This window comes from Ictalurus furcatus, chromosome 11, assembly GCF_023375685.1.
Source record: "Ictalurus furcatus strain D&B chromosome 11, Billie_1.0, whole genome shotgun sequence".
NCBI lineage: Eukaryota > Metazoa > Chordata > Actinopteri > Siluriformes > Ictaluridae > Ictalurus > Ictalurus furcatus.
This window is the reverse complement of record NC_071265.1, coordinates 7,241,720-7,258,157: the sequence shown is the minus strand read 5'-3', so window position 1 is coordinate 7,258,157 and position 16,438 is coordinate 7,241,720. Positions and strand designations below refer to the sequence as shown.

General features: G+C 37.7%; 1 protein-coding gene across 2 annotated transcripts; it reads right to left on the bottom strand.

Moving 5' to 3' along the window:
* Nucleotides 1–8,532: 8,532 nt before the first annotated feature.
* On the bottom strand, nt 8,533–13,917 carry cfap144 (cilia and flagella associated protein 144). 2 transcript variants are annotated; one of them, XM_053636938.1, is made up of 5 exons: nt 13,604–13,735; nt 10,761–10,809; nt 10,495–10,554; nt 8,878–8,981; nt 8,533–8,705 (listed from the first exon to the last, which is right to left on the bottom strand). In XM_053636938.1, exons 1-5 carry the CDS (start codon nt 13,676–13,678, stop codon nt 8,595–8,597), a joined length of 399 nt encoding a protein of 132 aa, XP_053492913.1. In that variant the 5' UTR covers nt 13,679–13,735; the 3' UTR covers nt 8,533–8,594. The 2 variants fall into 2 exon arrangements, with proteins under 2 accessions (XP_053492913.1, XP_053492912.1); XM_053636937.1 differs by lacking the exon at nt 10,761–10,809 and having other exon boundaries at nt 13,604–13,917.
* Between the last annotated feature and the right edge of the window lie 2,521 nt (nt 13,918–16,438).

The following is a 16,438-nucleotide window of genomic DNA, read 5'->3' as shown; positions in this document are numbered from 1 at the left end:
CTAGGAAATTGTTCACCCATGACTTCCTGTTTCACAGGGGTATAAATATGAGGTAACACATAGGTCAGATTCCCTTAGTCATTCATAACAGTGGGTAAGACCAAGGAATATAGCGGTGGTGTGTAAAAGGTTGCTGAGCTTTACATAATGGGAAGTGGCTATAAGAAAATAGCACAAGCATTGAAAATGCCCATTTCCACCATCAGGGCAATAATTAAGAAGTTCCAGTCAACTGGAAATGTTATGAATCAACCTGGAATTGGACGTGTGTCTATATCGTCTCAACGCACTGTGAAGAGGATGGTTAGAGTGGCCAAAAAATCTCCAAGGATCATAGCTGGAGAATTGCAGGTGTTAGTTGCGTCTTGGGGTCAGAAAATCTCCACAACTACAATCTGAAGTCACCTACATCAGCACAAGTTGTTTGGAAGGGTTTCAAGAAAAAAGCCTCTACTCTCATCCAAATACAAACTCGAGCGTCTTCAGTTTGCCAGACAGTACTGGATCTTCAAATGGGATCGGGTTCTATGGTCAGATGAAACCAAAATAGAGCGTTTTGGTAATAAACACCAGAGGTGGTTTTGGCGTACACAGAGGTAGCCATATGGAAAAGTACCTCATGCCCACGGTTAAATATGGTGGTGGCTCTTTAATGTTTTGGGTCTGTTTTTCTGCCAGAGGACCTGGACATTTTGTTAGAATACATGGCATCATGGACTCTGTCAAATATCAGCAGATATTAAATGAAAACCTGACTGCCTCTGCCAGAAAGCTTCAATGGGCCATGGTTGGATCTTCCAGCAGGACAATGATCCAAAACATACATCAAAATCAACACAAAAATGGATTACTGACCACAAAATCAAGGTCCTGCCATGGCCATCCCAGTCCCCTGACTTGAAACCCATAGAGAACCTGTGGGGTGAACTGAAAAGGAGAGTCCACCAGCATGGACCTCGAGATTTGAAGGATCTGGAGAGAATGTTTGTGTCTTTGTTTGCAATTGTTTGATATCCACGAGAGCAGAGTATTTTCATGAATTTTTTGATCAAAAGATTAAACAATACAATACAAAAAGACAATGTTTCACAGCCTTCTTTGCTCATAACCACCAAGGATGCCAATATTAGCAGAGGGCACTCTACTATCCATGCTAATGCCCTGATGCCATTAAGGATTTCCAAATCATTTACATAAAAATGTATTATTATTATTATTATTATTATTATTATTTTCTTTTCATATTCATAATGACCTTTTTAAATTATAATTTAGCTTACAAGGACAAACCAGTCAGAATCATTATGCCATTTTAAATAAAGAAAAAAGAATCAGAGAACCTACTGTACTTTTCTACTTCCTGTAATATTCAGGAAATGTGAACACGAGAATGTGTTCACGTAACAGGGCTGAGTTAATGTTGTGGAATTAAAATGTGCATTTTCCATAACCTGCAATGGATGATTCATGGAAACAGATGCTTCAATCATGAGCTGTTAAATGGATTCATACATTAATGCAACACTTTCTTAAGGTAAAGTGTAGTCATAGTGATGTAGATAGGTGTTAAAAGTGTAATTTACCTGTATCTTAAATACATACAGTAGGGTCCAAATGTCTGAAACCATTAGTGAATTTGATAAGTTTTTTATCAGCATAACAACTCATGAAAAGTAAAATTTTAGAAATATTTCATCTAATTCTTTTTCTTTAATGACAGAATGCACATGAGCTTAGATGGACTACACATGTTTATGTAAAAACTTGACTATCCATGTCCAATCAAATTAATAAAATATTTAATATTCACAATATTGAAATGTTCAAAATTCTAAAACGTTTTGTTTCCAGCTTAAATAAAAAAAACTAACCCAAGCTTTTCAGTGTGGTCTTAAACATTTGGACCACTGTATGTGCAAATGCAATATCCATAGATACAAATAGCACCCCAGTTCTGGAATCACCATTTGGTATCCTTTGTTATTTGCTTGATTTTATGATCAACAGCATTATTATTAACCTTGTTGTTCAAGTTACCTGTGATATTAGCTTGGGCAATAATTTCTCTCTTGTGCCAGTAAATCTTTGTTGAATACTTGGCTCAGTGATTAAGGCTGATTGGAAGATCGTGAGTTCAAATCCCAGCACTATCAGCCTGCCATTGTTGGGCCCTTGAGCAAGTCCCTTAAGTTGTAGAAAATTAGATAAATGAGATAAAATGTAAATCGCTCTGGATAAGGGCATCTGCCAAATGCCATAAATATAAATGTAGAGAGAGAGAGAGAGAGAGAGAGAGAGAGAACAATAAACAAAAATGTGGCTACGAATGTGATAAATGTGCCAAAGCAAAGTTGCTGTATAAGATAAGATAATATTTTATTAATCCCCAGATGGAGAAATTAGGGATGAACTAATCCAAATTAGGGATGAATATAATCCAGATGAAATAGCCAGGTTTACACTTGATTATTTCATCTGGATTATATCTTCATTGTTGTTTCTGAGCAGCAAAATAAAAATAAATGATTATCCTTGTAGCCAAATGTGTGTGTATTTTTTTTTTTTTTTAAGTTGTTTTATGAATGAGATAGTTGCTAAATCAATGATTGTTCAGTTTTGTGCTATTTTCATTAACATTTTTAAAGGCGACAAGTTCAACATTCATGCCTCCTACATATTGGCGATGTAAGGTACCTTGAAGAGACAGATGCATTTACACCTGAAGTCGTTTGAGTGATTAGATTTAAATCTGATGTAAATGCAATTACACTTTCATTTTTATATAGGCAGTCTCTATCTGGATAAAATCCTGACACTCAGGATGAATGAAACTATCAATTGGAAACAGGGTCAGAGTAATCCTTCATCTCTGTTTGACACAATCCCTCAAATCTATTTATGCCAGAGAATCCCGCTGTGGAGAACCGTTCATATCTCTGTTTATTAAGCAGGCCATATGGTGCTTTGATTAACCATAATCATGATCTAGAGTATATCTGGGGCAGAAGAAACTGCTGAGTCTCTGTGTCCTTAAAGCAAAAAGGTCTTCAGACATATTACAAAGCATATCTCTATTATAAGGGCCATTTCTAGTTAATGATGAACTCTCACAGGCAGAATCTACAGAACATGCTGACATTTTTTTCATGACCTCCTTGTTTTTTGGGGTTTTTTTTTTTTTTTTTTTTTTTTTTTGAGTTTGCAGTGTTTGCACTTCCCTTTCATTTGTCGTCCATCTGTAGATTTAAAATTGCCCTTTTTTTGTTAATGACACCATTCTAGCACTATTCTTTAGTCTTGCAGATTCTCTGCATCACTGCACACTCGTCTGTTTGCACATTTTGTGAGTTTCTCTGGTCAAAAATGTCTAGCAAATGATTAAATGTAAATTTAATAGATAAGTTCACATGCATATCTCCTGCATTTCTGTATCTGAATCCTCCCCTATCTGCTTCATCAGCCCCTCAATACTTTGTGTGTGTTGAAATAGGGAACGATAAAAGAGTAAAACAAAGCACATGGATAAGAAGAATATTAACTGGTCCAAGTGAACAAAAAGGTAAAAGAAGTATAACTTTTGGAGGCCGAGAGAGAAGATCAAATCCAGCAGACAATAAGCAGAAAGGAAGAGTGTAATAAAAAGAGATAAACCCAATTATTAAGGTCAACAGGAAAATACTCATTCTCTCCCGCTGTTCTGAATTGATGGAGGCCAACGTCGCTGTTCCTTCACCATGGCAGTGCTGTCCTCGGCCACATGCCAGCGCCCCTTTTGATGAATCTGTCTCCTCTCTTCTAATCACTGTCCCGGCAGGAGAGAGCCGCCATGTGTTTTAAACGCCATGCCTTCACACTCTGATTTGGAGTTGCTTTATTAGACTGATCTCCCACAGACACTCAAATATAAACATACATTTACAATCTGACACACTCAATTAGGAATGTTATCAAACTGCTGGCCCAGATGAACCATATTCTTACATTATTATTTTTTTTTTTTACATGCATAATGTATAAGGCAAATCTTCTTCTTACTCCTGCATCTTGTGATGTAGCGTGACTCTTTTAACCACCATGTCTTTAAAAACCCTCTTATGTTCCACACACCAAGAAGAATCATGATGGCTTGGATGGCTCCAGATGCTGTTCTGGCTACTCCTTTAAGACTTTGTTGTTTTTTTTAATACTCTGGAGGAGACAGAGAAAACACAAAGAGAAGCACTCAGGTGTGCAAAACTTAAAGCACTCCATCCACCTCTGCCCAGCATACTGCTTGTCAGTGTACAGTTCATAGAAAACCTGCTTGATCGCATCAGGCAAGTATCTTTCCAATGTGACATGAGAAACCGCGATATCCTTTGTTCCACCAAAACATGGCTTACTCCCCAAGTACAAGACCAGTCCATTCAACCTGCTCTATTTTCTATGTAGACAGAATGGAGGAGTCCAGAATATCCAAAGGAGGGGGAGTCTGTTTTATGACCAGTAACAACTGGTGTGATGCTAGGAGCATTGCTGTTCTCTCCCATTCTTTTACACCAAACCTGGAACACCCAACGAACAAATGCCACCCCTTCTACCTGCCTTGAGAGTTCACTTCGGTCATCATCACAGCCGTTTTCATCCCACCTTATGAAGACGTGCACATTGCCTGATCTGCAATTCTTGATACACTCAACAGCCTTTAGAACAAACATCCATATGATGCCGTTATCATAACCAGGGACTTAAAAACATGTCATGCCAAACTTCTACCAATAGATCATGTGCTCCACTATGTATGTAAACACAATGGACATAATTCAAGGGTTACAAGGCCACTTCTGTGCCTGTTTTTAATCAATCTGACCATGTTGCGGTCTTTCTTATACTCAAATATAAAAAAAGTATGTTGCAGGAAGCTGTGTATGAAGATGAGATGTGAATGAGGCTTCCCATAGAGTTCATCATTAATTACCAATTTTGCCTGCTCTTGTTTTGTGAAGAAAGATGAGAGGAGGGTCAAAGTGATAAATTAATACACACATTGATTCAAGCACATCTAAATCCCTGGTGGAAGAAACTGTGCACTGTTATAGTGTTTTTAAAGAGTGTTCCCCATGCTCCCTCAAATCTTATATCTCCAGCTTTCTCATGATTTACTGATGGAGCTCTGATTTGTCTTTCTTTGTCTATAGACCCTAGTGGTGGAAGGACAGAATAAGGGATACCGCTTGATATTATATTGTAAGTCAGATGCCCAACTTATAAATTACTCTGTGCGGCCTGGCAAAAAATATAGAAATAGCAGTACAAATACAAGAGAGTTTGCTTGTAGTTTTAAAGAGCTTTAGTATCATGCACCTGTGCAGCTCAGGGATCAAACTACAATTTCCCTTTAGGGACCTATCTGAAGAGGTGAGGCAAGTGTTGCTTTTACATGAATGCGCTGATGACAAAGTAAAACCAGGAGGAATAATGGCTTCATCACAGTGGCATCGTCAGGATGGCAGAGCGACGTCCTCATCAGCCGACCAGGAAGGCGGCGCGACGTCCTCATCAGCCGAGCAGGAAGGCGGAGCGACGTCCATAGAGAAGCCTGGCGTAGGGACGTCCGAGGCAGAGTATGGAAGCAAAGCAGAGCACCTGGCTGCAATGGGAGGTGTAAAAACATCCTCTGCTGAACAGGGAGCCTGGGCGGCATCCTCAGTTGGATAGGGATGCTGAACGGCATAGGGATGCTGAGTGGCCGTGTCAGCGGCCTCAGGTGTCTGCAGAGCTTGGTTGGCCACCTCATTGACCTCTGACAGGAACATGGCATGGAAAGCCATGCCTTCGACCTCACACAGATACCTGGCTTGGGAGACAGTGCCCTGTCATTCCTGACTGGAACATGTCTTGGGAGGTCATCTTGTTGCCTACAGACAGGAACAGGGTTTGGGAGGCCGTCTCATTGATTTTTAGCAGCAACATGTGTTGGGAGGTTGTCTCATTGGATCCAACTGGAACATGTCTTGGGGGGGGGGGGGGGGTCACCTCCTTGACTTCTAGCAGGAACTTGACTTGGAAAACCATCTCATCAACCTCAGATGGGAACTTGGCATGGGCGGTCACCTCGTTGACCTCTAGCAGGGACAGGACCAGTGAGCTGGGACAACATGAATCCCAGCCACTGCTCTTCTGTGGGCTTGGGGACCTCCAGGCTTGCAAAATAAAACTGCCATTGCAGGAGATAACATTGAGGATATACCTTCATTGGAAAGCCAACGAAGGAAGCCGAAACATCCAGGTGGTACCACTGGGGAAAACGCACAGAATCAAACGGCATGACGCTTTCCTCGCTCTACTGCTGCATCCATGGTGTGGACAAAGTAATCTGTCACGTAATGACGGTTTCAACAGATGCAATCACAGTTAAGAGCTTTACTGAAGAGCATATAATCCAGAGGATAAGGCAAAAACAACGACAAAGACAGGAGGTGAGGCAATCAGGTAAACAGTCTATAGTAGGTAAGGCATAAATCAAGGTTGAGGTTAAGGCAGAATCATAACCAGAGTACAAACACAATCACAAGGCTGGTAAACAACAAAAACAACAAAAACAACAAAAACAACAAAAACAACAAAAACAACAAAAACAACAAAAACTATGCATATTACTTCTCAAAGACGGAGTGACTGAACAATCTCTTATATAGTGTGGTGTGATTGCGATGTGATTAGGAACAGGTGTGTCAGATTAGTCCTGTGTTACATTGGGAGTTGTAGTCGCCGGCCATGTTTGTAGTTTGCAGTGCATTCTGGGAAATGGAGTCACTAGTTTGGTGACATGACACTTTAGATTAAAAAAAAAATGGTGCACTCAAATTACATTAGAATCAGACATGAACAGTAACTTTGCTATTTGTGTTTTTTGTGGATACTTCACACAAGATCTGTGAAAAACTTACATAAATACTAACAGTTACTAACACTAATATTGTTGTAAAGATTCAGTAACCCCTGTGAAGCTGAATCATGTTCAGTCAAATTACTATGTTCATAGCTTACACCCAAATGATTCCTTACTTTCCTTAAGTTCAGTATAGAGAGTAGTACAGTACTCTTAGTGCACTACACATCCAACAGGGAATTGAGATTAGAATTTAACTTTCCAATCAATATTATTTATTTCCCTATATAATTTATTTAGGTAATATTTAACCAATTGCCTGTTACTGTAACTGTTTTGGCCTGCAGGATGAGGAGTTTCAGAGGACTTCATGTCTTCAGAGTGTTTTATAAGTAGATGTTTGTTTTTATGTAATATAACAGGGTTTCCTCCCCCCCCCCCAAAAATAAAGTTAATTAACACACCTAAAATAAGTAATACATAATAACCCACTCCAAATTGTGCAGAAGAGTACAATTGCACTGCAAAATGAAATGCTACTACCTTCTCTGATATAAAAAAAATATATATATATAAAAAAATTTAAAAAAAAATTAAAAACTACAGACCTGTTAACTTTTAATTCAACTATAATCAAAAATTTTTCTTTTCATTTTACTTCACTGTATAACATTTTGGACAATGTTTTGAAGTTTTCATGTTTTATAGCATGTTTGCCAATGTTTATGCATTTGAAATTATTGTCAGTATTATGAGGGAGAATATTTGGAATTAGGAAGTCATTAGGAAAGTGGATGGGTTTCAATTAACTCATGCACCAAACCCTAGAAGATAGAGTCTGTTGAGGGAATTGTATTTGTTTATTGTTTATTGTATGTTTATTGCTGTTATACCATAAGTAATAACCTTGCTTTGTGGATGTTCCACAACATTAAACCATTTTTTTTATGTGAGATGCTTTAATTAATAAACAAAATAATTGCTGGAAAATTGCCGTATTATAAGAGATATACAACACTTCAGGACATGCTGTTATTGGAAAAGAATCAACTTTAGGGTGGTAACAGTAACTTCTGCTTTATCACACCAGCCTGTTGTTGATTATATTTTATTCCTCATTTATCTACTCTTTACCTACTTCAGCATATTAATTAGGAGCTGCCTTGTAGAAATAAACTATTAATAAACAGCATATACAGTGGGGGAAATAAGTATTGGGCACGTCAACATTTTTTTCAGTAAATATTTTTCCAGTGAGCCTACTCACATGAAATTTTCACCAGACATGAGTAATAACTCAAGAAATCCGGAAATATAAAGAATCCACGACATTAAAGCCCATTAATTGTTTCCAGTGTCTACATGGGTTTCCTCTAGGTTCTCCGGTTTCCTCCCACCTTCCAAAAACATACCTGTAGATGGATTGGCTATGCTAAATTGCCCCATGTGTGAATGAGTGTGTGCATCAGATCCAGGGTATATCCCTGCCTTGAGCCCAGTGTTCCTGGATAGGCTCCAGATCTACCACAAACCAGACCAGGATGATGTTCTTACTGAAGATGAATGATGGAATAAATTTCAGTCATTTATTCCATAGATACTTAACTTTAGTTATTGTGATGTGGTGATCTATAGTGACAATAGCATGGCTAGGCCTCGTCTAAGAGAAGTAATCTTTATTCAGGCAGTTACAGAAAAAAAGACAAAAATGTGTCAAGGTTCATCAACGGTTCTGATTTTTTTCCTTCAGACGCCAGGCAGCTTCCATGTGTTTGGTGATTTCAGATTTGTGCCGTCGGAAGTTCAGTCTTCTATCTTTGTGATCTGCAGCAATCTGAAATGTAAAGTGCTGTGAGGTTGGTGTCTTAATGTCTATATACAACATATTCTCACATTCTCTGCCACATTCTACAGTGTTAGATGACGTACACTAGCTCACTTTATTTTCTAAATTAACAACAAGATATCTTGTTATTACACTATGTTTCAATGCCTTACAGCCCTACCAGAGGATTGGAAATCCATCCAATTTCTTGAGACGTGGTCATTGGACGAGTGTACTTCTTTCTTGGTTCTGACTGTGCTTCATGAAAGCGCTTCAGGAAAGTAGCTGCCATAAAAATAACATTACACCATTACATTCAACATTAAAATGATAACATTCCAAGGTAATTATGTACATAATCCAGATTTTTTCCTTTCTAGTAGGGTAAAACAGAAAGGCTAATTAAAGTTAAATTAAGTGTAAGTTTAGTAAGGGAAGTCTAGAAACGTAGAACTTGTGTACTTATGGCTAGACTATGAACTTCTGGGTTCTCGAAAGAACCATGTCAGGCAATAACATAACATTTAAAAATAAATCAAACACTGTGACAGAAGCTAAGAAAAAGAACACTACAGTTACAAATCACAGTTTCCAGTCACATCATGATACAGAAATAATCAACTCTTCAGGTCAAATATTATGTCTTACTACATCACTTCTAATTTCAAAGGAGGTATGTATAAAGTGCCATGATGAGGTAGTAACATGAAGGTTTCACCATTTGTGCTACATTCAGACAATGCTTCATTACCCAGTTACTGTTACTGCTGAATTTCCCCCATTAATTGTTATGTTTATTGAAGAAATCAACTGCTTCAACTCATCCGAGCTTTCTTGTGTAACTTGTAGTTGACACAAATTACATATCTACAGGGTGTCCCAAAAGTCTCCATACATAGGAGAAATGAACACTGGCAAGAACATCAAACACAACACTTATTGCCAGAGCCATATCGCCATATCTTCAGTTCTCACCTGGTTTCCCATTGAAGCTAAGCAGGTTGAGCCTGGCTAGTACCTGGATGGGAGACCTCCTGGGGAAAACTAAGGTTGCTGCTGGAAGTGGTATTAGGGAGGCCAGAAGGGGGTGCTTATGCCCCAGTATAGTGACAGGGACACTATACTGTAGAAACAGCACGGTCTTTCAGATGAAACGTTAAACCCAGGTCCTGACTCTCTGTGTTCATTAAAAATCTCAGGACACGTATCTTAAAAAAAGAGTAGGGGTATAACCCTTCTGTCCTGGTGAAATTCCCCCATTGGCCCTTCTCTATCATGGCCCACTAATAATCTCCAGCCCTGAATTGGTTACATCACTCTCCTCTCCTCTCCACCAATAGCTGGTGTGTGGTGGGGGTTCTGGTGCACTATGGCTGCCGTCGCATCATCCAGGTGGATGTGGTTGAGGAGATTTCCCACCATACAATGTAAACCGCTTTGAGTGTCTAGAAATGTAACTGTAACTAACAAGCCAAACTTATTAACACATTCATAAAGACAAAGTGTTGCGGACCAACCGAGAAATGGACGTCCAAGAACATCCACTGAGGAAGGCACGGCTGACGTGATGCTGGCAAACATAGTATGTATATCCCCTATGTATGGAGACTTCTGGGACACTCTGTATATTACTTAAAGCAAGTTCAAGTTTAGTTTTCAATTTAATACCCATTTAAAACAATCTTGCTAAACTTTCCATCTCTTCATTAAACGTTTGTAGCTTTATGACTGCTAATCTGTAAACAAAATGCTACCAGATACAGATGTGTGAATGTAAATTCTATAAAGATGTACATACGATCCTCCTCAACCTCTTCATGCATTTTTCTTGACATGGGTCCATCAGGTAAAATATGCACTGAAAGAAAGTGTAGAACATCGTTATTAATACTTGTAATCATTTTGCAGTATCATAAACACTTCACAACTATTAGGCAGTTTTCACAGCAAAAAGTGTAGAATTAATGCGTACAAAAATAAACAGTAAAGCTGTTAATTCAACATTTATTCAGCACTGAAGCTGTCGACTCAACATTGCATATTTTAATGTGTACTTCTCCAGACCTCTTTTCACGTTGACATCTGTAGAATATCCTCCATTATACGTCCAAACCTGTGGTCACAGCCACGGTCTGTGATTATTATTTTTTTTTGTAAGTTTAGCTACAGTATTGGAAATCACAAGCCACCATTATAAAAGTTATTATATTTATTATTGAGCTCTTATAGTAACTTGTTGACATTATTTATAGGCCAGGTTGTTTTTGGGTTCAGGTGACCTGTCAACAGGTTACTATAAGAGCCAACAGGTTACTATAACAGTCAACAGGTTACTAAAAGAGTCAACAGGTTACTATGAGTTAACAGGTTACTATAAGAGCCAACAGGTTACTATAAGAGTCAACATGTTACTATAACAGTCAACAGGTTACTAAGAGCCAACAGGTTACTATAAGAGTCAACATGTTACTATAACAGTCAACAGGTTACTATAAGAGCCAACAGGTTACTATAACAGTCAACAGGTTACTATAACAGTCAACAGGTTACTATAAGAGCCAACAGGTTACTATAAGAGCCAACAGGTTACTATAACAGTCAACAGGTTACTATAAGAGCCAACAGGTTACTATAAGAGCCAACAGGTTACTATAAGAGTCAACAGGTTACTATAAGAGCCAACAGGTTACTATAACAGTCAACAGGTTACTATAACAGTCAACAGGTTACTATAAGAGCCAACAGGTTACTATAAGAGTCAACAGGTTACTATAAGAGTCAACAGGTTACTCGAAGACTTAACAGGTTACTCGAAGAGCCAACAGATTACTATAAGAATCTAATGACAAATTTAATAAAACATGTTCTTTGAGTAGAAAGGTCGGGAATAAGAAGCTATATTAATCTAATAAATAGCTAAATAATATCTTTAAAAATTATTTTCAAAAATGGGACACTGACTGCAAAATGTTTTAGAAACACTGACCTAAATATTGGGGAAATGAATCGTGCAATTCAGGCCTCTTTTGAGAAATGGACTGAAAAATTAAAGTTACACATCTTCACAGACCTAGTCAAAATGTATAATACATATAAAAGTATAATATTGATTCTATCTTTTAAATTCAGCAGTATTCAAACCTTTTTTAGTCAAGTACCCCTTGCATAACTGTAAAATAAATTTTGTCTGAAGATAATGTATCGCTTATCCTACACAGCGTCACGGGGAGCCTGGAGCCTATCCCAGGGAACTCTGGGCAAAAGGTGGGGCACACCCTGGACATAAATTTAACATCACAGCCCTGGCACAATCGCAACACATGTCCTTGGTGGAAGACATTTGGGAAGGAAACCCCCAAAACACTGGGAAAACTTGCAAACCCTGAACCCCAGAGGTGCTAGGCAAATGTGCTAAGACATCTCAGAAAACATTCGTGATGTGGTATGGCTAATTAGTGTAGGTAGGCTAGCTGTTCGGTGTGTGGATAAATGGAGCTGTTTTGTTACCACAAAAGTATGTCCTGTCAATAACTGTAATGAGGATGAAACCATTGATCACCTGTTAACGCACTGCGCACGCTCAGCGCTATGGCAAAAAAATTAAAAACATAGGATTGGATATAAACACGTGTGAGAAAACCACAAGGTACGGAATTTTTGATCAAATCTCTGCAAAAAAAAAAAGTCAAAGAATTTTACTGGTTCGTTATATGCATGGTTAATTACAAAATCTGGAAAACGAGGCGTAAAATGGTTATTAATCAGTGCTATATCCCTGCTGAGACGGTTTTCAAACAGATTGTAAAATAAACACCCGTGGGCTTTACTGAGTATTTGACGAGGTGTGAAGTGTAAATTTGCTGTAAATTGATATGAATGTATATGTGTGAATTAATTGCATTGAACTTCTGAGATATGTATATTTACATTTTGCAAATGTAAACAATGATTTATAAAGTACTGTATAACTGTAAATAATGGATCATAATGTATTTTGCAAACGTACTGTAAATAAGTGTTTGTAATCAGTTGTGCAATCACTAGGCCATGTTTTTAGTGAAAGTTGTTTTATAATGACTTTGATAATGGTGGATTGTCATTTTCTGTAAGAACATTTTGAAAAATCATGGATCCCTTGGCAATTTACGGAAACCCAAAGCGGCCATGCATTGATAATTTTTTTTTTAATAGCCTAGCATTGGATTTTTACTTCTGGCGATTGTATCTAGGCTTCAAAATCTTATGAATCTTACCTTAATGAACGAAACATGTAAGAATCATAAACTTTGGCTGGTCGCGGAGTTTATTTTCTCCAATAATCCAAAAGCTAATGGAAAAACCCGATTGGATTTTTGTCAAGGGAACAAGGGTGATGCTAACTTCGGGGTTGTCCTACAAAAATACGTCATCCCTGCAGGATTGACCACTTCTACATTAAGGGGACATCGCTCTCTCTTAATGAGGACATGAAGTCCATCTCTACAGAGGGCGATTACTACATTTATGATGGCGAAGATGCCAACCTGCATGTAACACCAGTTCCGTTCACAAACTATACGTTTACATGGACAACAATAATCCGATATTTACCCGATTAAGACAATACTCTGATTAAGAAACTACCATGTAAACACCTTAATCACAATATTGTCTTAATCGGGTAAATATCGGATTATTGTTGTCCATGTAAACGTAGTCAAAGCAGGATAAAATTACGCAATAAAATCACGTTGTAAGAAAATTAAGTCGAGAAAACAACAGAAAAGAAATTAATAACGCATGACCGCTTAGGGCTTCCGTAGCAACTCTTCACAGAGAACCATTATTTTAATTAACCTAAAACCACAACAACAACAACAACAACAACATTAGCACTCAGTTAACGACCAAAAAATAAATCCACTCACACTTTTTGAAAGGATTGATGGTGAACTCGGTATAAAGCTTCTCACACCGCTTTTCCTTCTGGATTGTCTCCACATGAATAGCGTTTTGGTGAACGATATCCACGGGCTCTTTCTCTTTCGCTTTAGTTTTCGCTGCCATTGTTGTTTCTGCTTGTTGTCTTCTTTTCATTCTCGTAGCTTTCTTATTAATACTCCTTTAGTTCTTGCACTTGTACTGATTCTGATTCCGAGCTTTCCACTCTTATCAACAGTCTTTTATTTCTTGTACTTATACTGATTCTGATTTCGAGTTTGCAGTTGCCTGGCAACCACAAACGTGGTTATGACGTTTATGCTCCACTAGAGTTCGCGCGAGACATACGTAACATTAGTCGAGCTTCTACACTTACTCACGTGACCAAGATACTGAGCATGAATGAATGGAAGGACGTTTTGTAGCTGACTCAGAACAATCAGACATAAAATAATGTTTGAAAGACCCTTAACCTACACTTACAAATGACTTAATTAACCTAAATAATGACTTAAACTTCAATGCTACTACTACTACTACTAATAATAATAACAACAACAACAATAATACCACTAACACCAATTTACAGATGTGCTTACTCAAAATCCACTTTAAGTAGAAGTTAAAAACAATGAATGTTGCCAGTTATTAATTGATGCTATCTAAAGGTATAGTAAACTATAAATGTAGTTAATAAATCAGTGCAAATTATATGTTTTAGTCTGTTTGGGATTGTTTAACTGCTTCCTGATACTGTATGAAACATTTACTCTCTATATAAATGGACGAAAGGACATCGCAGCACTAAAAACCCTGAGTAAATGCCACCTTGAAAGCACATTACTGCATTGTAAGTAATTTGGATGATCGTTTCTTATTCAAATATATTAAAAAAAAAAAAAAAGTAGATACCTTTAGTACACCTTAGAAAAGGTAAGGTGTCTACTTCTTATAGGACCATTTGAATGCTCAGTTCATTTGTTTTAAAACGATGAAGAAGCCCCTTTCTAATACGGCTTCTTAATTATGAAGAACATATGCCATTCAAAATTCCCTCAAACTGAATTGCTCGAATTCCAATTTACAGTTAGAGTTACACTCTTATGAAGTGCTATGTGTAACTTGTGTACCTATAAATTTCTCAAAATTTTGTGAAGGTGCTTGGGGGTATCACCCTGCTGTTCTCGCCTGGTTTGCCACTGAAGCTAAGCAGGGTTGAGCCTGCTCATTACCTGGATGAGAGACCTCCTGGGGAAAACTAAGGTTGCTGCTGGAAGTGGTGAGGCCAGCAGGGGTCCTAATACCCCAGCATAGTGATGGGAACACTTATACTGTAAAAACAGAACCTTCTTTCAGATGACACTTCTCATAAAAGAGTGGAGTATAACCCTGGTATCCTGCCGAAATTCCCCCATTGGCCCTTCTCTATCATGACCCCCTAATAATCTCCATCTCTGAATTGGCTACATCACTCTCCCCTCTCCACTAATCACTGGTGTGTGGAGGGTGTTCTGGTGCACTATGGCTGCTGTCGCATCATCCAGGTGGATGTTACACACTGGTGGTGGTTGAGGAGACACCCCCCCCCCCCCCCACCCCCAGTACTATGTAAAGTGCTTTGAGTTTCTAGAAAAGAGCTATGTAATTATGACTAACTTTTGACTTCGACTGCTAAGCTACATTAGGCTTGTAGCTCCTGTTCAAAATGAACAAATAATACTTTGGACATGAAACATTTTGGGGTAAATGGAAAATTGTTTTATTTTTCTTTTACTTATTGTTTTAAACACGCCCATTTGTCTCAGTAGTTTAAATAAATAAATAAATAAATAAATTTATATTAAGTTTATTTATTATATTTATTTTATATAAATATAATATTTATATAATAATAAAATAAAATATTATAATATAAATAAAAATAAAATATTATATTTATATAAATATAATATTTATATAAAACTATTTTATTCATATTAAATAAAGGTGTTTCCTGAATTGTGTTTCAGAGAAAAATAGCTAACTACAAAGCCTTGTTAAATACTTTCTTTCCTATTTATTTAGTTTACCCTTCATCCAATTCCAATCTAATTCCCCACTAGTCTTACCCAGTTTCACAACCTTCTGTATTTCCAATCTTGTCTTTCTAAAGCAATAGTTTTGTGTCCCCAGGATTTACTGGAGCAGATTTGTTCATTAGTCACCTGTTTTTGAAGGGAAAACAAACATCAGAATAAGGTTTTATTGAGATTTTATTATTTTATCATTACAGAGGAAGACAAAATAACAGAATAAGAAGAAATCTCCCAGAGTTATGTATTAAGAAAAGATTATTCTCACAAATGGTATCTACATGGTATCTACACCCTCAAGTACTGTATCTCTTGACTGGCGGCTGTTTGTGAAGTTGTATCTATTTTATCTGTACACTTATGTAGCGCTTTTAACTATAGACATTGTCACAAAGCAGCTTTGTCGAAATTTGGATGTAGATTTTGATCTCTAATGAAGAAGCCAGAAGTGACTGTGGCGAGAAAAAAAAACTTCCTGAGATGATGTGAGGAAGAAACCTTGGGAGGAACCAGACTCAAGGGACCTGTCATCTTCTGGGTGACACTGAACAGTGGGATTATAAATCATTGTTGTTTTACAACGATCCTATAAAGACAAACAGTACGAAGTGTGTTGAAAGGATGTTCAGTATAAAAGGATGTGACAGCAGCACTTCTTAGGTTACAAATCTACAGTATACAGGTGAGAAAATCCACTGAAACAAGGGTGAGAGTTGAGCATAAGCTGCTTTGGGGAAGTGCTAATCTTTA

What these genes read in the sequence shown, in the direction of transcription:
- cfap144 (XM_053636937.1), bottom strand. Translation starts at nt 13,772, where the DNA reads ATGAAAAGAAGACAACAAGCAGAAACAACAATGGCAGCGAAAACTAAA. An exon ending in CATCAATCCTTTCAAAAAGT is followed by an intron (nt 10,555 to 13,603) that starts GTGAGTGGATTT and finishes ACTTTCTTTCAG; the next exon opens with TGCATATTTTACCTGATGGA. An exon ending in TGAAGAGGTTGAGGAGGATC is followed by an intron (nt 8,982 to 10,494) that starts GTATGTACATCT and finishes TTTTTATGGCAG; the next exon opens with CTACTTTCCTGAAGCGCTTT.